Source organism: Bactrocera neohumeralis, chromosome 2 (genome assembly GCF_024586455.1).
Source record: "Bactrocera neohumeralis isolate Rockhampton chromosome 2, APGP_CSIRO_Bneo_wtdbg2-racon-allhic-juicebox.fasta_v2, whole genome shotgun sequence".
Classification (NCBI taxonomy): Eukaryota; Metazoa; Arthropoda; class Insecta; order Diptera; family Tephritidae; genus Bactrocera; species Bactrocera neohumeralis.
In genome coordinates this window covers 81,793,221-81,816,462 of record NC_065919.1, presented here as the reverse complement: position 1 = coordinate 81,816,462, position 23,242 = coordinate 81,793,221, and the positions used below count along the sequence as shown (strand labels likewise).

At 32.7% G+C, this 23,242-nt stretch overlaps 2 protein-coding genes across 7 annotated transcripts in view; one reads left to right on the top strand and one right to left on the bottom strand.

Annotated features, from left to right (window-relative positions):
• LOC126761537 (uncharacterized) overlaps positions 1-23,242 on the top strand; it is a 79,399-nt gene that overhangs the window by 7,073 nt on the left and 49,084 nt on the right. Inside the window, exon 1 of one of the 5 annotated variants that reach the window (XM_050477854.1) lies at positions 16,948-17,415. The exons of the other annotated variants lie outside the window; for them this stretch is intronic. Within the exon in view, the coding sequence (XP_050333811.1) occupies positions 17,394-17,415 (22 nt within the window). The 5' untranslated portion in view covers positions 16,948-17,393. Of the gene's footprint in view, positions 1-16,947; positions 17,416-23,242 lie in introns of those variants that run through there. 5 annotated transcript variants of the gene reach the window in all.
• LOC126761522 (uncharacterized) overlaps positions 157-23,242 on the bottom strand; it is a 58,474-nt gene continuing 35,388 nt past the window's right edge. The window contains exons 1-7 of one of the 2 annotated variants that reach the window (XM_050477823.1): positions 9,856-9,945; positions 1,955-2,311; positions 1,721-1,808; positions 1,191-1,647; positions 990-1,120; positions 844-924; positions 157-766 (exon numbers count right to left, since the gene is read on the bottom strand). In XM_050477823.1, coding sequence (XP_050333780.1) covers positions 450-766; positions 844-924; positions 990-1,120; positions 1,191-1,647; positions 1,721-1,808; positions 1,955-2,173 — 1,293 coding nt within the window. In that variant the 5' untranslated portion in view covers positions 2,174-2,311; positions 9,856-9,945 and the 3' untranslated portion in view covers positions 157-449. Of the gene's footprint in view, positions 767-843; positions 925-989; positions 1,121-1,190; positions 1,648-1,720; positions 1,809-1,954; positions 2,312-9,855; positions 9,946-23,242 lie in introns of those variants that run through there. The other variant, XM_050477814.1, reaches the window with a different exon arrangement.

The following is a 23,242-nucleotide window of genomic DNA, read 5'->3' as shown; positions in this document are numbered from 1 at the left end:
GATCCGTTTCGAGGTTTCTTAGTCTTGACTCATGGATAGATGACATCCAAAAAAGGCTATTGAAAAAAGTACCTTTACTTGGTTCTCCTGTTAAATGTGCAAATTACCATTTTTCAAATTTCTCAGTTTTCCTTGAGGCACTCACACATAAAAATGTATTTTTTATTTTTTTATGTTTAATGCTTCTTAGTTTAACAGAGTACGAACAAGCAATTACACAAACTCTGTAAGTATAGTTGCTTAAATTAAGGCGTAAGATCGTTAGCAATTTTAAATTAAATCCATTTTTTTATAAAAAATACAGCATCATTAAAAACGGTATATTAAAAAATAAAAACAAAAGAAAAACGGCATACAATAACTTAAACTTACAAACTAGGCTATGGTTAATAAATGCTTTGTGACAATTTTAAATACTAGTAACTGCATTACATGCGACATGCTGCGCTCTAATCGAACTGTTTGCTCAGATAGTCGATGACATTGTCGCGTATATTGTCCGCACAGGGATTCAAATTCCAAAAGACTAAATTACAACCATAGCGCTGGAAGCAGCCGTACCGCACTTCGGAGTCGTTGGGCGCGCAACAGCTGGCTATGGCCCACACGCAGGCGGTGGAGGGGGATGCTGTTGACGGTGTCGGCGGTGGCGGGCGAGGCGGGCGTGTGGACGGGGCTGCGGGCAGTTGAAAGATGGGCGCTTCCGTTACGACGGGACTACGAACAGGCCCTGAATTACTTGCTGCTCCTGTCTCGTCTCTTGGGGCTACATATTTTTCAATGTACGGAAACGGAAATGATTAATGTAAGCAAAAGTTTCGATTTCTTTAATTGGATACTTACGTACAGCTGAAAGGGGTGATTCCGTGCGACGTGAAAACAGTGGCCTGGGTGTGCCCACAGTGATATTCAAGCGTTTATTGGCTACAAATATTTTAATAGCAGTCATTACAATGTTGTTGTAATTGTGTGTGGCATTTAGTACTTACGATTTCTGGTTGGCGTATAGTCGCGCCAAATCACGCGATCCGTGTTGTCTTCGCCGCCAAAACGAGTATTAACCGTAATTTTAGGCAACGTGCTAACAGGGCCGTTATAGAAGTCGCCGGCAACAGGTTGTCTGCGCAAAACACAAAAATTAAAAAACATAATTATCAGAATTTTTTTTCAATAAATTCAGATATAGTTACTTTTGATAACGCTTCACCGGCTCATAGCTCGGTAAGTAGTAGTTGGGTACTACAGGGTATGAACTGATCGAATTTGCACCTTTGAAGCGATAATACGGATTTTGATGACGTTTCTGCACCAGATGTTCACGATGCCAAATTCTGTCTGCATCGCGACGTTGGCGATGATGCTGGAATTTTTTGGGGCGTTTATTGAGCAGGCGCTTCGCTTCCTCTTCGCCATCCACCAGCTTGGCATCAGCATCGGCCAGAGAAATGACCTCTACATGTGCCTTCGAATTGGCAGACTTTGACTCATCGGAGGTAACAATCGGTGCTGAGGATAATATATCGAAATAGATTTTCTCCGGTTGCAATGGATGATACTGCTCCGAGTTGGATTGATCGTTGATGCGACGGCGTCGATGCGCCGGATCTTTGTGCTTACGCAAGCGATGTGTGTTATTCTTTTTCGGCACTGTTTGGTTGGGAAAATAGAGAAAAATATTATTTTTTATATGTATGTGTATTAATAAGTGAGCATAATTTACCAAAATCTTCGCTCACGAAATCCTCTTTATACATTATAACCGGGTGATCTTCCTGCAGCACGCCATCGACCATTTTGGCATGGTGGAACTGAAGGTACAAACAAAAAATAGTCGATTTAAATAAAATTACGCTGATTTATGTCGTTTACGACGCCTATGTACTTATAATATATACAGTGTATATTTAGATATGCAGCACAGCACAAACACACATCAGCTTTAGTAGCCACCCACCTCAATATTATCCACATCGCCATATTCCTCGCTCAACGCCAGCCCAGCGTCGTCCAGAGGTATGATAACATCGCCTGTCGTCTCCTTGGGACGTGCATTCACCGGCACCGGCACCGCAATCAGCAGTAAAGCACATGCCAAAAACAAATAGCCGTGTAACATCCGTTTACACCGGAAGTTGCTGTCATACGACGCAGTTACGCCACTAAACCAGGTCATCACTGTGTGTGTGCTTATGCAATTTATCTGTGTATTTCAAAGGCGTGTTTGTCGCAAGACGGAAGTGGCCGCGCGCGCAGGTGTGCAAGTACAAAAAGTTTTATTTATATTTGTTTTTATTTTAGTTTTCAGCTGCCACTGTAAGGAAATTTGATGAGATAAAATTATTAGATTGCAACGAACAAAACAAATAAATATTAATAAATTTCTGCGGACATAAAAAATATAAAAATATGTTGATAAAAGTCCCTACTGAATGTGCATTCTATTTCATTTTACTTTAATGGCGGTATTTGCGGGTAGTAAGGGCGCACGGTGTTGTAAAGTTTTGCATATACACAGTCGGCGTACATTTTGTTAGAACACTACTTATACGCCATGTAGCACCAAATATATTTGTTTAGTATACAGTTTAGTTATGTTAGAAGAATGTAATATAATATTTATATTAAAATAATATAAACTGAAATTTTTGTTCAAAATATAAATTTTTATTAGAAAATAATAAAAACTTTAATTATTGCAAATATTGTTCAAGTTAAAAAAAAATCCATTAGAAAGTCCTTACTATATATGAATACGTTGCTACTCATAAATTTCTAAAGAATTTTCTCAAATTAAATCGTCAACCAAATTTTGTGCTGTGAATATTATCAAATATGGTTTATTATTTATAGAACGAAATAAAGTACTTTGAAGAAGGTTTGCCTGATAAATTCATTCATACAGCCAAGAAATTTGTGTAGCTTTCTTTTTAAATCTTGGAAAAATAAAAAAAATGTGTTAATGAAGGTATTATACTATCATTTTCCTCTTCAGAAATCAAAATTATTTGTAAATTTATTTTTATTTAACTGTTGCAACGTTTTAATCCTTTCTTGGTGTATATATGTATCTGCATTTTTCATAAGAATTTGAAATTTATGTTTAGTTGCTTCAATACCATATCCCAAAATTCTTTCGGTTTCAGCGTTCCCTGTTGGTTTAATTTTATAAATTATTTTATTTAAATTATTATTTGTACATATTAAGAAAATGAGAATCATCGTCCTCTCAAAAGCTCTCTTTGTTTAATTTAATTATATTTTTTTCTTTTTATAGACATTGGTGTTTGGCGACGAATATCTCGTAAACGCTTAACTTTATCGAAAAACAAGAAAAAACGTTAACTTCGGCTGCACCGAAGCTAACATACACTTCACAGGTGCATTTCTTTTAGTAACTATGTGTTCAGTTTATATGGAAGCTATATGCTATAGTAATCCGATTTGAACAATTTTTTCGAAGATTACATTGTTGCCTTAGAAAATAATCTATACCAAATTTGGTGAAGATACATTGTCAAATGTGAAAGTTTTCTATACAAGAACTTGATTCCGATCGTTCAGTTTATATGGAAGCTATATGCTATAGTAATCCGATTTGAACTATTTTTTCGGAGATTATGTTATTACCTTAAGCAGTAATCCATGTCAAATTTCGTGGAGAAATTTCGTCAAATGCGAAAGTTTTCCATACAAGCTCTTGATTCCGATCGTTCGGTTTGTATGGCAGCTATATACTATAGTGAGCCGATCTGAACAATTTCTTCTGATATAACATTATTTCGATAAAAAATAACTCATACCAAACTTCGTGTAGATATATGGTCAAATGGGGAAGTTTCCCATGCAAGCATTTGATTCCGATTATTCAGTTTGTATGGCAGCTAATGCTATAATTAACTAATCTGAACAATTTCTTCGGAGATTACATTGTTGCCTTAGAAACTAATCTGTATCGAATTTCGTGAATATATCTTGTCAAATGCGAAAGTTTTCCATACAAGAACTTTTTTCCGCTCGTGCAGTTTGTATGGCAGCTATATGTTATAGCGGTCCGATATCGGCAGTTCCAACAAATGAGCAGCTTCTTGAATGGAAAATGACGTTTACAAAATTTCAGAGTGATATCTTAAAAACTAAGGGACTACTTCGTATATATATGTACATACAGACGGACAGACAGACAGAGGGACATGGCTAAGTCGACTCAACTCAACATACTGATAATTTATATATATACTTTATAGGGTCTCCGACGCTTCCTTCTGGATGTTACAAACTTCGTGAAAAACTTAATATACCCTCTTCAGGGTATAAATACATATAAAACTGTGAGGCGAATAAACTTCTCGTTACAATTAAGAGTTCATACTTGGAGAGACTGTCATAGAGGTGTCTAAGAAACTATTTTTCATTTCAGTTCTTTTTCAATTTTATTTATTCCAGCCACCCTAGTACATATTTTACAGGCTCTGGAAGATTTTAATATACCATCTTCCAGGCATACAAAGTTAAAATTTTTAGAATAGATTAAATTTTTAGAAATAGATTTTTTAACATTTTCGAATTCTAAAAGAAAGCGAGTTCTAAATACATTCTTGGCAAATTCTAAAAAAATGGTGTGATTAGAACGTGAGATTTCATGGCGACCACTTCAAACAAAGTTGTTTTTTCGAGTATCGCGAGTTTTAAGTTTTAGGTTAAAACTTACCCAGACGAGTTGCCACAGCGGTTAAAGTTTTTAAAATAATTTGAGTTTTGAAAAACCCATCCTTGGAGATATTTTTGCATATCTAAATTATTGAAATATAAAGAAAGATATGCCTTCGATTTTATTAAATTTCTATAATAGAGTGATTTAGGTGCGATACATCGATAGAATATGCCTGTATGTAGGCCGCGTTTACTTATTTATATTTTCTTCTCAAAGGCAAACACAAGTAAGAAAGAGCTAGATTTGGGTGTAACCGCAAATTTTATATTCTTGCTGCTTGAAAACATTAAAAACTGGGATATTCCTTCAGGTGCTGGCAAAGTTGTATGTTAATTATGAACCCGATCTTATCTATTTTCGCCAATACCCAATACTACTAACTTGCCACATACTAAATATTGTTCCCTGAGTTTCATAAAGTATCCCACATACAATCACCAATATGGAGTAAAGTCATCCAGAACCTGTAGGTCACATTTACGTCGCCCCGAGGTTTGAAAATATTTATTTAGTGGGTGCAAATTCTGTTCCAAAACGGCTGATTTAATTTTATTAAATATTTACTTTTGAAAAATTTGTCAAACACTTTTCGCAATGAATCAAGATAACTTTGGAGGCAAAACGCAAACCAAACAGCCGAGTGATGTTTCCAAGTAACGAAAAAACTATCATGCTTGCCAGTCTGGTACTTCGTTACTCGGTAAAACGGTAATTTTTTAATTTTACAAAAGCAAAATGCACGTAAAAAATGAAATACAATGATATGAATTAACAATGCAGATCTGAATACCCCATATATTAGGTATATGGGAGCTCAAAGGAATATTGACCCGATTCAACCCATTTGTAGCACACAGACATACTACATACAATCAGGAAAGGGTTCTCTGGGCATTTCTATTACAGGGGCTTGAACAGGTTTTCTTGAATTTAAATACATAAAACCACTATATCTGTCCCGATTAATTTTAGGTGTTACGTACAACCGTTAGATGAACAAAACTATTAAAATCTGTAGCAACATTTTGCAAGGGTATAAAAAATAAATTCAAAGTTTACTCAACTAAAATAGATGTATGGGTGTTCTTGTTATCGTAATACAGCCATAGTTTAAGGGGGGAGCCTGCTTTAGAGGCTTAAAAAATTCCATTTGTTTGAGGAGTTTTATGGGAAGGAAAGGAATAAGTGATTAAAGCAAAATGTCTAGGGTGTAGTTATATATTTAAACATCATTCATAAACTTTTTGGATACAAAATCTTTGATATTCTGCCTTTGGGAAGCAATTGCTCAATCCATCTCGCATGTGGACTTGTCGAACGGCGGGCAGGATGCAGGATTTATGTCGGAAACAAAAAATTCAAAAAGATTCGTATTTTTTAATAATTTATTTTCTAGTTTAACTAAACAAATTCTACAAAAAAGTGTAAAATTTTACAATTTTTTTTATAAATTGAAAAAAGTGTTTTTGACCAAAAAAATTTTAATTTATGTTGTTTTAAAAATATGTTCAAACTTGACTTTTCTTGGTTTTTTTTTTTTAGTTTAAATAGAAGATAATTTAATGGCAAAGACAACTAACTTTGCCCCAATTCCATACGACGTTTAGTTTTTTTCTATCTTGCCCGCCAATTAAGAAAAATCATAAAAATGAAAAACGGAGAAATCGCGCGCCAAAGTTTTCGCTTTCTGCCCAAGCGCTCATATATCTGCTAGACGCTTGGTCAATATTTCTCTTCTAAGTTCGAAAATATTCGAGTTTCTATAACTTTGGGGACATATCCTTAGATTATTTATAAAGAGATTTAAGCAAAAAAAAAAAAAACAATTTTTTGAAGCTTCTAAAGCAGGCTCCCCCCTTAATACGGCTTAAGTTCTCACTACTGTAATTTGCATATTTGATAACATTATTGCAACGCATAGTTAAGGCAATGATGACTAATAATATGCGTTGAAATTGGCTAGATATTTACACCACATTAGCGCTTTCATCAACGACGGGGCCAAGCTCTTCCTATATGCAAATGAAAAATGCCATATCTCTCTCGTTTTTATAACTCATAAGGAACATTGCATTACACGCCGCATTATTGTGTCGCATTATTGTGTCTGAGCATGCGCATTAGATATGCAGAATGCAATGATAGTGCCAGCTGAACAATTGTACTTCCGCACGAACCGCATAAATAATGACCGCCATACAAAAGGCAACAACAATTATAAAAACAATAACAAGATAGAAATGACAAAAGTGTAAAACAAAAAAAAAAAAACATAAAACAAAAAACATGGCTTTGAATGCCAGCTTCGACAACAAATATATTTGCAAGTTAATTTGCTGAGCAATTCTCAGTTTGCGCTGGTTTTGTGGTTGCGCCGGTAACTTACTTCTTGCGGCTGCTTGGTAAGTTGGTTGCATGGTTTCATTAAACTTACACAAAAAGCCAAACGCACACTTTCCGGCCTACTAGTTAAAGTTGGCGAGGTGACATAGCCTTGAAGATTTGCAGTTTGTGTAGTTTTGCGAGCGTAACCAAGGCAAGAACTTAATGCTGTGCGTAATAAATATGCAAATTATATATGTATATATACTGATTAACATACATATGCCTAGTAATTTGTATGTATTCAGTGTCTTAAAATTGCACGCGTTATTTATTGCTTATTTTATTTCGTTTCTTTTGAATTTTTTCTTGCAAACTACATTTTCTTTTTGTGTTGAATACCGCCGTTATTTTGCTGTGGTTGCTCGCAATCCACACTGCAACTAACCACAACAAGTGCGCGGCTTTTGCTCATCTTGTCAGTGGATTTGTTTGGTTAACTTTTTAATTTAGCCGCAACAGCCGCTAGATATGCCGTTGCGTATGGCAAAAGTTTGAATTGCATATTTTGACTTTGTAACGGTACTTTTACTTTACAAATGCCTCCGCGAAATTCGGCATGTTGTGGGTTGAAATGTGCTCGTTGTGGTATTTATTAAACTTAAATATTTGTTGTTGTTTTTGTACTGCTACTCAAAGCACTTTAGTCAAAGCTATAGCAGCGGAGATTTATCAACACAAATTGACAGCTGCTGTCGAGATTCCGTAATGAAGAAAATTTGAATTATTTTCGCTTGAATTGTCAAAAATTTTTATTGAGAAGTTATTAGAACAAAAACTTTTGTGTTATTGGAAAGTTTTAATTTCGTTAGTTGTTCGAATTGTCGGAGACTGAAGCGCTTTGTAACTTGCTACTGGTCGGCAAAGTTGACATTCTTTTTTCATAACTGGTTAACTAATCATAAGATTTGAATTGTTATTGAAAAATTTCTTATTTTACATGTGTTCTTTTTTCAATTTTTATTTAATTTTTTTTAATTAAATTTTATTTTACTTAATTTTTTTATTGAAATCTTATTTTACTTCATTTAATTTAATTTAATTATTTTTTTTTTGAATTTCATTTAATTTATTTTAATTTTATTTTGCTGTATTAAAATTAATTTTTTTATAATTCGTATCTTTTTTTACTATAATTTCATTTAAATTTTTTCATTGTATTTAAATTATATACCTATTACTTAATTTTACTTTCTATTTTTTATTTTGTAATTATTTATTTTTTTATTTTATTTTATTTGATTTTATTTGATTTCTATTTAATTTTAATTTGGTTTAGTTTTTTTGCTTTACTTAACTTAAATTAATATTTTATTTTTTTCAGTTTTTTTGTTATATTTAATATATATATGTTTTAATTTTTTTTATTTTTATTTTTTAATGTTCTTTAATTTAATAAAAAATTTTATTTAAATGAAATGTTAAACTTAATTATTTTATTTATTTTATTTTATATTCATTACATTATTTATATATATTAAATATTTATTTTATCTTAAATTATTTTATTTTTTTTTATGAATTTAGTTTAATTTTATTTTTTAATTTATTTAAATTTAATTTAATTTAGTTTCGAAGTATTGAATTTTATTTTATTTTTTTTGCTGTATATAGCTTAATTTAATTTTTTTAAATTTTTTTATTTAATTTTTATTGATATTTTTATATTTTACATATTTTTTTTATTATTTTTTACTTTAATTTTATTTACATTTAATGTTTTTATTTAAATTTTATTTCATTTAAACTTATATTCCTTAATTTTTAATTTGCATTAATTTAATTTTTTCTTTAATTTAATTTTTTATTTGATATGATTTTTTTCATATGTTGTTTTATTTCTTATTATGTTTTATTTTTTTGAATTTTGGTTAATTTATATACATTTTGTTTATTTTTATTTTTGCTTTATTGAACATAATTAAATTTTGTGTATTTATTTTTAAATTATTATATTTTTTGCATTCAATATTTTATTTTATTTAAATTTTGTTTTAGTTTATTGTAATTATAATAACATTTTTTAATTTTGTTTTACTTTTTACTTTAATTGATTTTTTTTATTTCAATTTTTTTATTTTAATTATTTTCGATATTATTGGTGCTTTTATTTCGGGACAATCAGAACATTTTGTCATTTATTATAAATGACACAGGTCAATAAAAACACCGACAAAATTCTGGCACAAAAAGCTCAACTAAGGAAACCAATTTTTTAACCAATGCCATTATTTCGGAAATGTGTGTTTTTTTTTTACTTATATTCAATTCCATTAATTACAAAAAAAAACATTTTGCACTTTTTTTCAAATATTTAAAATTTGAATAATAATTGTTTTTTTATTTTAGAATTTTCGGAAAATGTTTGTCATTTTATTAAATTTTATTTCATATTTTTAATAAATTCATTTTTTATACAAAATGTTTATTCAAAAATCATTTTCTAAATCCATTTTTAAAAAATACGCATTTTTTTCATTTAAAAAGCCGAGAAATTTTAGCACTAATCACACTTTCTTGTGAATTTTTTAAGAACAAAAACAACCAATATTTAATCACACCATGTGGCCGTTATTCAAAAAATTTTTGTATTATTTCTTTTTACAATAACATTAAATTTTGTTGCTACAATTGTTGCTTTACTTCACCGCACTTAGTTCTGCCCGTTTTGTTGGCTTCAAATCACCAGTGCAAATATAAACAATTTTTTATTTTTTTAAATTTTAATTACCATAAACAGTTTCGTATCTCTTCGCACTTACACTCTTGCTACTTATAATACTCCAATTATGAATTATATGCTCAAACGCGACGCGACTCGAGCGTCTCTATGCGCGTGCAGTCGGGTATAAATCAACTGCTGAATTGAGAAGTGATGCATGAGTAGAAGCGTTTATATACTCGCAAAGACCTTTTACTAAGCGATCTTAAGTGTGGGCTATACTATTCCAGAAGTTTGCACAGCTGGCACGCGCATATGTACATACATATACATATGTACGAATGTAAACAATTAAGAGATTACGAATAATGCGCGCTTTGCTCGCGCCAAGATAGTAGCACACAACCTTTGCTATCAGCATTGGCAATTCTTGTACGATCTAACGCAAAGAGCGCGTTCTTCTAAAAGAGTTTTTAATATCGGATTTTAAAAGTCAGACGGGCAACTAGTGGTACAAATGTTGCGCTACCGAAATGCTATAGTGTGTACACAGCATAATACCAAAAAATACTGTCGATTGGAAACAAACGAATGGCAAATGAAAAAAAAAATCACCAAAAATTAAAAAGATGAAACATTAAAAAGCTTTCAAACAAAAATCGCCAATTTTTATTTGGCGTGCAGAAATTGGACTACCTAAAATTGACATGAACGATATTGCTGGTTTTCTCGGAATTTTCCAATTACTTCAATTACTTATAATTTTCGCAATAAATGTTTTTAAATTTTTGGCAATGCTTTTGGTTCTTCGGCGCTTGTTTGCGTATGCTTCTCAATTACTTTCTGTTCTCGCTTGGCTACGTCATGCCGCGAAACGCAGCTGCTTCATTCGTACATTAACTTCTTAAGCGCTATGCGTCAACACCGAAACCTATTTTATTGTCTTATCACAAATTGTCAATACTTTTCTCTTATCTGTTTTCCACTAATATTTGCTTATCTTTAATCAATTTCAAAGTGTCGATGACGTTGCACAATGGACGCTTGATTAGTCAACTAAGTAAACAGCGTGTAGTAACTGTAATCGGAAATTAAAAAATGGTATTTCATTCATCACTTGTATAAATGTTTACCTGTTGTTTCTAGTATGAAATGACTAATAGCGAAGTGCCTTTAGAATTTTTGCAGTCTCAAAATTCTTTGTAAATTATTCAGTAAGTTTAAATATGTCTTTTCTTCAAATGTTGTTGGGTATGACGTAGTGGGAATTTCCGAAACGTGCCAGAAGCGCAACACAGTTCAAAAATCAGATATCGCGGGTTCAAAGAAATGCTTAAGTCAGATTTGACGAATTTATTTTCGTGAACTGAGCACAGAAACAATTAAAAGAAATTTTCTCTTAAAACACATATCTCCTGTGGCCGAAACTATTAAGAAACCGATTGCAGAGCAGAAGTTTTTTTAGATCAGAAACAACAAAAAAAAACTTTTTTTTCAATACTGAAGAAAAAAGTACAATCAAAACACTATATTTTTCTTTAAATTCTGGGCTTATTAGTAATTTTTTGACGTGAAGTTCAATAAAAAGAATATTCGAAGTAAGCCAAACTGTTTCTCAAATTCTGGTTTTATATCAAAACAAACACAGTGAACCCCCAGTGAACTTTAAACAAACAATGCGTTTAAATTCCTATGAAATTCTGTGGAAATTCACGCATGCTAACTTTTTTTCCTTAACAATTCAGTGTTATCAATCCGCAGTGAGAATTAAAACTATAAATAAATAAAAAAAAACATATTACGACATGTGAAAAATATTTGTATGGTACTTTTCATGCAGTTAAAACCCTCATTATCATAATTAGGGTAAATTTCGGAATATATTAGCATTATTTCGAATGAAATAAGTAAATATTATAGTTTGAACAGCAGATGCTCAGAAACTCAATCATTGTGCTTTTAATAACAAAAACATTTCATAAATGTTACAACAAATACTATAGCTTATGATTTTGTGGCATTATTTTGAGGAATAATGTTAAAAATTGTAAAAATTATATTTAGTTTAGAGTTGGACTTTGACCTCGAATAACCTTTGAACCAGTCAACTTTCCAAAAAATTTATTTACTCGTTTTACAGATCGTTAAATTCTGTTCAAGAATAAGATTTAATTTTCACTGCGTAATAATTTGTTCAAATACATATAGACTAATGCAGAAGCCTTAAAAATTAAAAAAAAAATGGAAGAAATTTAGCTTCGAAAACGTAAGACAAAATAGCAAACTTTAAAGGAAAAATAACTTAAGTGCGATTCTAGGTCGGAAAACGGAAGGTGGATGGTATGGTTGAATTTTTAAGTGTGAAAAGTGGTTAATTTCGATTTCAGGCGAAACTACGATTTCTATAGAAAACAGATGTACATATGGCATTGTTGTATTTCACCTTTATTTATAAACTTTTTTCACATAACCTCAAATTTTATGTGAAAAAATTAAATATCCAAGGTTTTGGATTTTTATACTCTGATAATATATATCCTGTAAGGGGATGAAACTTTGCACGAATAATTTCTCAGCGCCAATACAGGGTTTGTCCGGAAAGTAATAGGACTGATTTTCTTTCACCGGTACGCGCACCGACTGGATTCGGTAGAGGGCGTTCCTAGTTAACGAACGAGTGGTTAGAAAATTGTCTCCGAGCACCTGGAGAGTCAGGACAAACATTTTCGCGCGACGTGTTTCTGTGAGTGGTGCAAGCCGAAAATGCAGCGTTCGTTAGAGCAGAGATACGCGATTAAATTCTATGTGAAACGTGAAAGAGATGCTTTTTGTCTTTTTTGAAATCAAAGGCATCGTCCACCATGGATTTGTTCCTCCTGGACAAACTGTCAACGCCACGTGGAAGTCCTCAAGAGACTCAAACGAATCGGGTCCAACAAGACATCGCAGCCGCATGGAGTATGAAGTGTGCGGTTACACCCGAACTTAGCTCTTCCTTACTTAACTATTATTATTTTATACAAAACACAGCTTTCTTTCACGAAATTTGGTTGAAACTTATATTCATATGTCGTACATTCACGGTTAATTGGTTATTTAAAAAATTTTGTATTTTGACTTAAAATCGAAAAAATCTAGATTTAATTTAAAAATTCTCACGTCAAAATATCAGTACTTTTTTTAATCAATAGGCTTTATGTTCATTAAAATCTCTACTTTCTGGTGGTATGAAATACACATACATTTTTATGGTAATTTTTTACATAAAATGCAAACAAGACCACACTAAACATTTGGAAAACTATTCATAGCTGCTTTTTCGTTTCATTTGTACATTATTTCGAAATATCTTTTCTAGATATTTTCAATAAATATGATATCAGTAGCACTTCACTGTTAGTAGTGACATTATTCTAGGTTATGAACCGAATTAAAATTTTGCTGTAATATTTTACATGTGTATTTATTATTTTTGTTTTAAATTTCTAACCTAAAAAAAGTAAAAACATTTTATTTCTCACACACTAGCTAATCAATACCCGTAATGGAAAAAATTTTAAAGGAAGTTAAATATAAATCAGAAATACAGTTTTCCATTTCAGTGAGTACCAAAGGTATTTCAACCGCAAACCACAACCCAAACAAATGAAACGACGAATGAAAGCGAACTAATACAAGCAATATCATCAACCTGTATCCTTTACACATACACACACACACTTGCACGCTTCTGAGTATGTCGGTGGGTTTGTGACACATACGAGTAGGGCGAAGTAACTTCTCATGTCTCTTTCTCTGTTCGTTGGTTCATCAAGTTGTCTAAAACTTTTTCTATGAGCATAGTTTAATGAGGCGCAACAACTTCGTGTTTGAGTTGAATCCAAGAATATTTCCTTTTTCGTGCTCCTTCTTTTTTCTTGCTTTTTCACAATCTATTTTTAAGGACAAAATCAGCCGCCGTTGAGGTTCTATAGATTTGTGTGCGTTTCATTAGTAAAACTTAGAAAGTGGAAGGAGAGTCATAAAACAAATCTGAACTAATTCGTGTAATGGCACATGTAGGGCAAGATGCATGTGATCCTTTTGAGAGGTCAGCTGACTTTTTCAACTCACTGAATTCAGTGAACTTTAAGCAATTAGGTGAAAAGGTCATTGCGATTATCATTTTGTAGGCGTAGGCAGTGATATTTCATAAGTATTTTCTCTAGGACTGCATTTAAAGCACTGAGATCAGGTAGAGTCATACGAGTTTTTGATTATAACCGATTTTCTATACATTTGAAAATATGTATTATGCTAATGGATGTATAGCATTAGTATGATTTTGCGACCCCAGATGTCCACAGCAAGTACGAAGGCTGCTATATATATTCTGGCCTAGGGCAATACTAAGTGTTGCCAGGTGCAATCTGACATTTCCATTGGAAAGTTTGACATTTTTTAGCATAACATCACTCAGAACGTTTTGCCATTTAATCGTGAATTGTTTAATTTGCAGGGAATTAAAAATTCATCTCGGTCAAAAAATGGAATTAACTCGTGAACATTTTCGTGCGATCATTTTTCACTACTTTCGACGTGGATTATCACGACAAGAGTGCATCGATGAACTAAAATCTTTGTATGGCTATGAAGCACCATCCTATAGCACTGTGAAAAACTGGTACAACGAATTCAATCGTGGCCGACGCTCGCTCAAAGACGAGTTCCGTGAAGGTCGTCCAAAAACAGCCGTTTTGCCAGAAAACTTCGATGCCGTACGTGAACTGATAATGCAAGACCGTTATGTAACATACCTTCAGATAGAGGCATGCCTATGCATTTCTCCCACCAGCATATATTCGATGTTGCATGAACACCTGGCCGTAAAAAAGGTTTGTTCTCGTTGGATCCCGCACAATTTGACAATCGCTCAAAAAAGGCTCGTGTGGATTGGTGTAAAGAAATGCTGAAAAAATACGATCGCGGTGCTTCAAAAGACGTTTATAAAATCGTCACAGGCGACGAATCATGGATCTATGCGTATGAGCCCGAAACAAAACAGCAGTCGACAAAAAAAAATAAAAATAAAAAAATAATAATTAAAAAAAAATACCATTTTCGTTGATAAATATGCCTATTTACATTATTTGGCCAGAAATATATATAGCAACCTACGTATGAATGTGCCTCTCCCAATTTTCGAGTACTTTTTGCACCCACTCAAGTCTTATGTCATGAATAGCACGTCCAAAATTGACATCCAAAGCTTGAAGTGGGTCTAGTTTATTGCTAAAGACCAATGACTTCAAATAGCCCCACAAAAAGTAATGATCTAATGGTATTAAACACAATTTATTGGAGGCCTGACACTGAATGGCCTGACACTGAATGGCCTCCAATAAATTGTGTTTAACACCATTGGATCATTACTTTTTCTTGAAATAATCGAATCTCCAAACTTTTTTCGCAATAATTCGGTTGTTGCATGGACTGTGTGGTTCGTAGCACGTATTTTTGGAACCAGATGTTATCAAGATCAACTTCTTCCAATTGCGGCCATAAAAAGTAACAGTATAGTAAAGAGGCAGGAATGGTGTCATCAGCTTCATTTAGATAGAAGTACGGACCGATGATTTCACCAAACCAAAACCACACCAAACTGTCGATTTAGATGAATGCAATGGTTATTCATGAATAATTTGTTTCTTGGAACCAGAATCGACTGTTTTTTTTTCTTTATTCACCGCACCACTCAGATGAAAGTGAGCCTCATCGGAGAAGATCATTTTCTTAAAAAACAATCGTAATCGTTTTCAGGTTGTTCCAAGCCGAACGAGTGAGAACAACAAATCATTTCTCAGAATGCGCCAGGTTTTGGTTTGAGAAAGTTTCAATTTTTGAGAATGGCTTGGAATCGACAAATTGCAGTCTTCAGCAACACTTGCCTAAACGGCAGCAATATTTTCATTGCTGCAAAGGGTTTTCGATTCCAAATAGAAAGGTTCTACCAAGAAGGACTTGAGAAAAATATTTCTTAAGATTTTACCGAAGTGATTATATGTGCCTTTGCTTATATTAATCCTCTTAATGATAATTTTTTGCCAATTTTGCCCTTTTAAGCCTTAGAGTCACGAATAATCATATAAATAATATTGAACATATGTTCTTTCGTCTTATGAGATGAAGTGCTTTGGTGTTACAGTTGAAGTCCTTATCAAACAGTCTATATACGAATCGTGAGAAAATGATTATTTTAAATGTATTTTGCTTAATTTGTTCTCAAATTTCTTTACAGGAATGATTAAATCGCGCTCTAGTTTTGTAATATCTCTTCACTAAGAGATAGTTATTATCAATCTCATCTCTAGTACGTACAAAAAGTTAAATATGTCCCATGAATAAATTCTCATGGGGATCCCGCAGTAATCGATTATCTGATTTTGATTATTTAGACATAATTAAATCAATAAATACAACAATAACAACCACTCAATTAATGAAAAATTAATAATTTCACGCCACAGTCTCATAAAAGTAAGAGCTCCCCCAGCAGCTGCACTTGCCTTGATGTAGCTGATAGAAAGTTAGCACCTCTACAGTCGCTCTCGCCCACCGACAACCATAAAACCTCTCGTGGCTGCTAATGGCGAGCACTTGTCGTAAATTAATTCAACCACAAACTGCAGCAAATAAAGTTGCGCTGCAATTATATTGAGTCCGTTCAATGATCAAAGCAGAAGTGCAGATAAAACGAGGCATAGCCAAAGGATACAACATACCTTTCACTCAGTGCCCGGCGGATAGGTATTTTAAAAAATATGCCCTGGTGTTGTTGCTAACTCAAGTAACGGCAACTCGCCTAAGGCGAAAAGGTGCACATAGACACACACACATACGAGTATTGCAAGCTAGACAGCCGAGCTGTGCACTTTTATGTGTTGTGTGTGTGTGCTTGCACATCGCTGTAGGCACATCCTTGCATTTTATGCTCGCCGCTCGAGTTGCTCGCTGCAATGATTGTCAATGAAAATCAAGTTTATCGTTTATTGATGAAAGCTGCGGTGTTGCAACTGTCCATGTATATGTAACTGTTTTTGTATTTGTATATATGCATGCGTTTGTTATTGTTGTTGCTTGTAAAGTATGGCGATTTTATTGCAACATAAAATATATCGCAAATAAATTGTGGAATTTTGCTGAGCTTAGTGTTCCATTCGAGTTGCCAACGTTAAAACGGGAAACTTGCCTTGGCGCAACTTGCCGCCAATGCGACAAATCAAAAGAGATTTTCCTCCTCATTGCAGTTTCACCACAAGTTGTACACGAAAACGAAATATTTTATTGTAGTGAAACTGGAATTTTGTTTAATGCAGATATTTTCGATATTTAAGCGTTTGTGTACGTTTTACAATAGTGTTCAATTTATTATATTATTATATATTTATCAAGTGCAAGGGTATAGTTAGAGGTATGCCATGTAGAATTATAAATTATATGGCGCCCAATTTATTATTGACCCGATCAGTGATGTGTTCACAGTGGGAGGAGCAAACGGCAATGTTACAGCGGTAGTATTGGCAATAATGCAATATTTTCTACATATACACCGATTGAAACGTGTAGCAAATGCATTGAGGAGCAAATTAGTTAAGGATCATGCAGGCATCGGTGCAAAGAGGTGAGAATTCTAGATGAAAAACCATTTAAAAACTAATTTTGATACTACAAAACGTTAATTTTTACAATATTTCATTTAATTATTAGTCATGTCCCGCTCGCCATTACTGTCCTCGTTAAAATGGCAAAAAATTACTAGTAAAAGCTGCAAAAAAGTTATATAGCATAAACTCAAGATCGATAAAAAGTTTTTTCTAGATTGGGAAGACCTTTATCTCCATATTTTAGTTAATGTGTGTTTAGCAGCTGTTTGGTTGAGATACACAATTTTTCTACCCGTTTATATATATTGAATCAATGGACTTATAAGACGTTTCATGAAACGGATTTTCAAGTTTTTCAAACAAAAAAAGGATCCAAATGTGGCAAAGAGGATGAGTTTTCTGTTTTATTGAATGTGAGCATTGGCGCGCTCCATACCCAAAACATAAACCAACCTAAAAGATTCTATTATGCTAGAATGTGACCATTAATGCGATTCATACCCAAAACATTAACCAAAATGGCTAAGACTATCGGAAGGAGATGCTGAGATCCTCTTGTTTCACTCTGATTGCAACACGGCGATTTTCGTCCAATCTTTATAGCACCGAAATATATTTTTGGTGATAACACGGACTCCCCAGGGTTATTCGCAACCAAAATGTCTCTAGTTTTGTGTTTAGCCGTAAAGTCGCTCACAATCATGTTAGAATTTGAACACCGACGCGCTTCATACCCAAAACATTAACTAAACAGTCTCTGATGCCATCATGGCGTTTTTTATTGTGTCTTTAACTTTCGATCTTATCATCATGAATGGAGGTAGATCAAGACCTTCACTCAATCTATGTGCCACCGAAAGGTTTTTGTTCGTGATAACATGGACTCCCCAAGGCTATTTTAAATATTTGTCGCACTATAAATAAATGGAAAGCATTTCCTGTATCGAAAAATTTTAATACTCAGAAACCCGGTTTTAATTTTTCATTGCGCGTGTATATAATAATAATGATTGTCGCATCTTAGTACCCTACAATTGCATTCATTTTGGTTTCAATATAGAGTTGTCAACGAAAGTCAATTATCCAAATAAAGTATTTGTGGTTCACAAGTATGTAGCTCGACATTGGAACAAGTTCATGAAATGAAACGTTTATTTTAAATAATTGGTCTAAAAAATTATTCCAAATGTCTTCCAAACAAACTTAATTTTATCCTTGTTCTAGAGGTTCTGAAGAGACATTCATCAATAAGCATTGAGACTCGAATTAGACTCATGTCAGTTTTCAAAATTTTTGCTATGCTGAGGTTGAAATCATGAGCAACAAATCCTCTGATGAATAAAACTTGGAAACAAAATTTTAAAACTGAAATTGTTGTTACTTCAACGGATTTCCAACCGCGCTCATAGCATTGCTTTGATATATGACAATATTTAAATTTCTCTAAGGGGTTATATACGTTGTGTTGCGGAAAAATAAAGGAAAATTTGGGAAACTTTTAGAGGATGTAGCGATCATTTTATTGAATATGAATGTTGACCGATCACAACGTACTTATATAACCCCATAAGTCGATAAAGCGCAAGTTTTTCAACTTCTAAATGTAATTACCGTAATTTCCGTGGTGGAAAACATAATTTAACCTTAAACTATTATAACAATGACAACAAAACCAGCAACATGAATTTAAAAGTATTCAACTTTTAGACGTAATATATGTTTATAGATCAATTAAAAAAATTATATCAAATAATAGATAAAATAGTTGGATTATACTTTTATTTTTATTTCTGGGAAAAAATCATATTCCTAACCTCCACTTCATTTAACAAACAAACTATAGCCTAATCATCAAAGTTAACTTTGCAAAATTTTCCTAGTAATCTATCTCTATATTCTATCTCTATATACTATGTAAAAACATAACTAAATATATGAATTATTAACATTTTTTTATTCTTATCATAAATAATTTTCCATACCTTAAAATTTCTTGCACAATTACTGCTAACTATTTTGAGCTTCACAACTTCAAAATATTCAATATATTCCAACAACATGTTCTGTGCAACGAACTACAAAGAAGCTGCTGGTATTTATTGGCAGTATTCATTGCCCACAGCCAAAAGATGTTTACTTGACTCAACATGCAAGTATTTTATCACAGATATCTGCTGTGAGGCATTTCAGTTATTTTTACATTTTTTTTACAAAATTTATTTACTTTTACAAGCGATAAAATATGTACGCACATGGCATTGACGTAGTTGGAATTTTTACGACTATGTCACATAATATCACAAGATAAATATATATATGTGAATATATATATTTATATATGCGTTATTTTTATTAATTTTCTTTTTGGTATGCTGAACTTTTAGTTTAAATTATTTCTTTATTTTCAAAAAAAAGCTTAAATAATGTTTCTTTCTATTTTGAGATTTTTCGATATTTTACATTAACCCTCGCGAGTTGAAGTGCCCATATTTTGTTTTTAAATGTTATTTAAATATATTTAGAGTGTAGCAAACGAACAGCTTTAGTTTATTGTCTATAGATTTCAAAAAAAATTCAAGGATATCGTATCGAAAAGGACGAAAAAAGGATAAATTAGATCTTAGTGCACCAATATTTTCAATAAAAAATATATGAACTGCTTACGGTTGAATAATGTTCGTTTTCTGTTCTTATGTTTATCTAGTATACTTTAGCCGCTGAGATTTTTTCGAAAATATTTTCAAAATGTTACATTTTTTTATTGCCACGCCAAGCGTGAACAAGGTAGTCAATTTTATTTGAACCAAATCGAGAAAAAATTTCAAAATCTATATTTCTAATACAACACGTATTTCCATACAAAATATGTAAACTGTCCTAGGTTAATCACCATTGGTCTCGACTAAGTGTATCAGGCCGTTTCTAAATGCAAACGTCGAACGTACAAAAAGTTAAATTTAGATATGTCCATCAAAGTAGGACTGATTTTTTCCATGAAAAGGTTTTAAATGCTTTATACAGTTCATTTTATACTTCAAATTACTCATACGTCATGGTGTACTGTACGAATACAGTAAATGCATACACATAATTTAGCTGCGTGTAACTTTTACTAACATCTTTTTATAGGAAAATCACTCAGATCTTTTTCCAAAAAAAGTAATTTTTGTATTACAATATATTTTCGAATATTTGTATTATAATATTGGGTAGTCGAAAAAGTCTTTTCGTATATCTAATCAAACAGCAACTTATTTTTTTTTTCTTGTATTTGTAATAATAAATAAATAAACAAATATATACCATTTTCATCGACCACCTTTTGCCATTTTTCCGCTAGAGACATTATTCCATCAAAATTTCGAAATATCCAGAACGGAAGCGAGCGAACCATTGTTGTGCTACATGAACTGATACAGCATCGTCTCTGTAAACTTCACAAATTTAATTGGTTGCTTGCGTGGCATTTTCCCTTTTTTTATACAAAAATTTCAAAATGTAGCGAATTTCTTCAATATTTTCCCTCATCTTTGAACAGCTGTAACTTTTTTCAACTTACTCGAATTTTTTTTTTAGTTAAATTAAGCTTAAAATCTCACCTTTCCCACACTATAAATGGTATGGCACAATGTGATTGGTAACACTGGAGATATACGACAGCAAGGACATATATTGACAAAATACGAAACGACTTTTTCGACTAATCAATATTATATTTTCGAAGTTGTGGTATTTGATTGGAGGTAAAAATAATGCAAAGATCAAAAAATTCTATGCTAAATATATGGGAAAGTTTGAATGATTTAAGCACGGTAAGAATTTCAAATAAAGAGTCTGGGCAGACTCTGAAGCTTCAGGTGGTGTCTGTGAAAACTATGAATCCGGGAAATAACTGACGCCCTAATGCACTTTGTGTGTATTTACAAAGCACATATCGATGCAAAATATGGAATTATGAATGGTTGGAGGCAAATTACAAGCGCTAAAGTTTTTGTTAATATTATTTATGTATATATACGTATATATATACAACACTGAAGGTGATTACTTTGTCATCATTCATCGCGTTGTGAAAAAAAATATTTAACAAGAATCATTTTAAATTTTTTTCTTGGCATAAGTAATATCAATCTTTAGTACCCTTTTTTTATATGCCAAAATTTAGGTTTCGAACATCAAACCACCACCCAACTACCGCTTTGCCCATAACAAAGCCACTTGACTGCACACACACTAAATACCAGCACTTAACTGTATACACTCACACAAGTGCAATACAAAGACGCATTATTTCACATCTGGTTGAGTACAATAACTTAAGCCTTCATGCGTGGCCTACATGCCCATATGCGTGTACAAATAAGAACATACGCACATAAAATACATATAAACAAATACCTACATACATATATGTATGTATGTATATATGTATGTGTGCGGAAGTAGCAAAAGCTCGTGCAGTATTATTACATGAATGGCTATTGAGAGTTCCTCTCCGAATTCCAATAAAATTTCATACAATAAATTTAATAAATTTTAACAATAAAAGACAGACAAACATAAACACATGTGCACTCATATATACACAGGCACACATGTGCACATTGGGAGTGTATGTAGACAAAATGCCGGAGCAAAATCAAAGTGCAGCAAGCATGCATAAAGAAAAGGACATCGGGTATGCAGGCACGTACGCTTGCCCACATGTATTTATCTAGACAGTTATGCACACACATGCATGCACACATACTCCCATACATACATACAAACATGTGTGTGTCGGCATGCACTTCTTGGCTCATTGTTATTTGTGGAAATATGAAATGAATTTCATAATATGCTTCCTCTTTCAGTTGGCTTCAAGTCTACGCTAACGCTACACAATCATCCGTAAATTTATCTGTTTATATATGCATTGGCTGTGGCTGTGCGACGCAGCTAAGCAGATTGGAAATTGCAAATACAAGCGCTGCTCAAGGAATTGCTCATTTATTTAAACCATTGAACCGACGCACCAATGTCAAGTGTTTATGCCCTGGGGAAATATTTATTTGTTCTTCGCTCTCTCTATCTGATATTGCATTTAAGTGAATTTAATTTGCTCACTGCCATAATAAATTCTGTAAATTTAAATTCACATTGAAAATTGTGAGATCTGCTTCGTGTTAGAGAGAGAGAGAGAAGTGTCGAAAAGTAAATTAATGAATTTGTCACTGGACAAGTTAAGGGGAAATAAGTGTCAGCAGCAGCTCTGATTGAGATAGATGGGAGAGTTAGAGTAATTGTACTTACAAAAGTGTATTTGAAAGTTGGTCTTTAAAATTTTCGGCTGCAATGGCGTTTACTGCTTGAAATATCGTTAGCAAATGATTATTAATAAGTATTTTATCTCTTCAGGAGCACAAATCTTTAGAAATTCGCTTCAGAAATCAGTACTTTGTGGCTTAAGCAATGCTTTTTCGGAAGAAAAGTTTTTGTTGAAATGATATGCGTACGCATATTTCCCATATAGAAACAAAAATTTGTGGAATTCGGCTGATAGTTGAAAAATGTTTACCGAGTCTTTCACATCGAACAAAATATGACTCCATTTGAAATGGAAAATTGTTACTGACTACATTCTTGAAACTTGCTTTGCGCTGAACTCAACTATTTAAGGAACATAGCTATCGCCATCTAAAAATTTTCAGAACATAACTGAAGTCACTAAATAAAGGTCATAAATTGCAGTGATTGCGGTAATGATTGCCTATTCAATGACCTTAAGATTGCTGAAAGGCAATGAAATTCATGAAAATGGTAGACTCCAAAAATATGTCAATTTTTGCTTAAATATTAGAATAC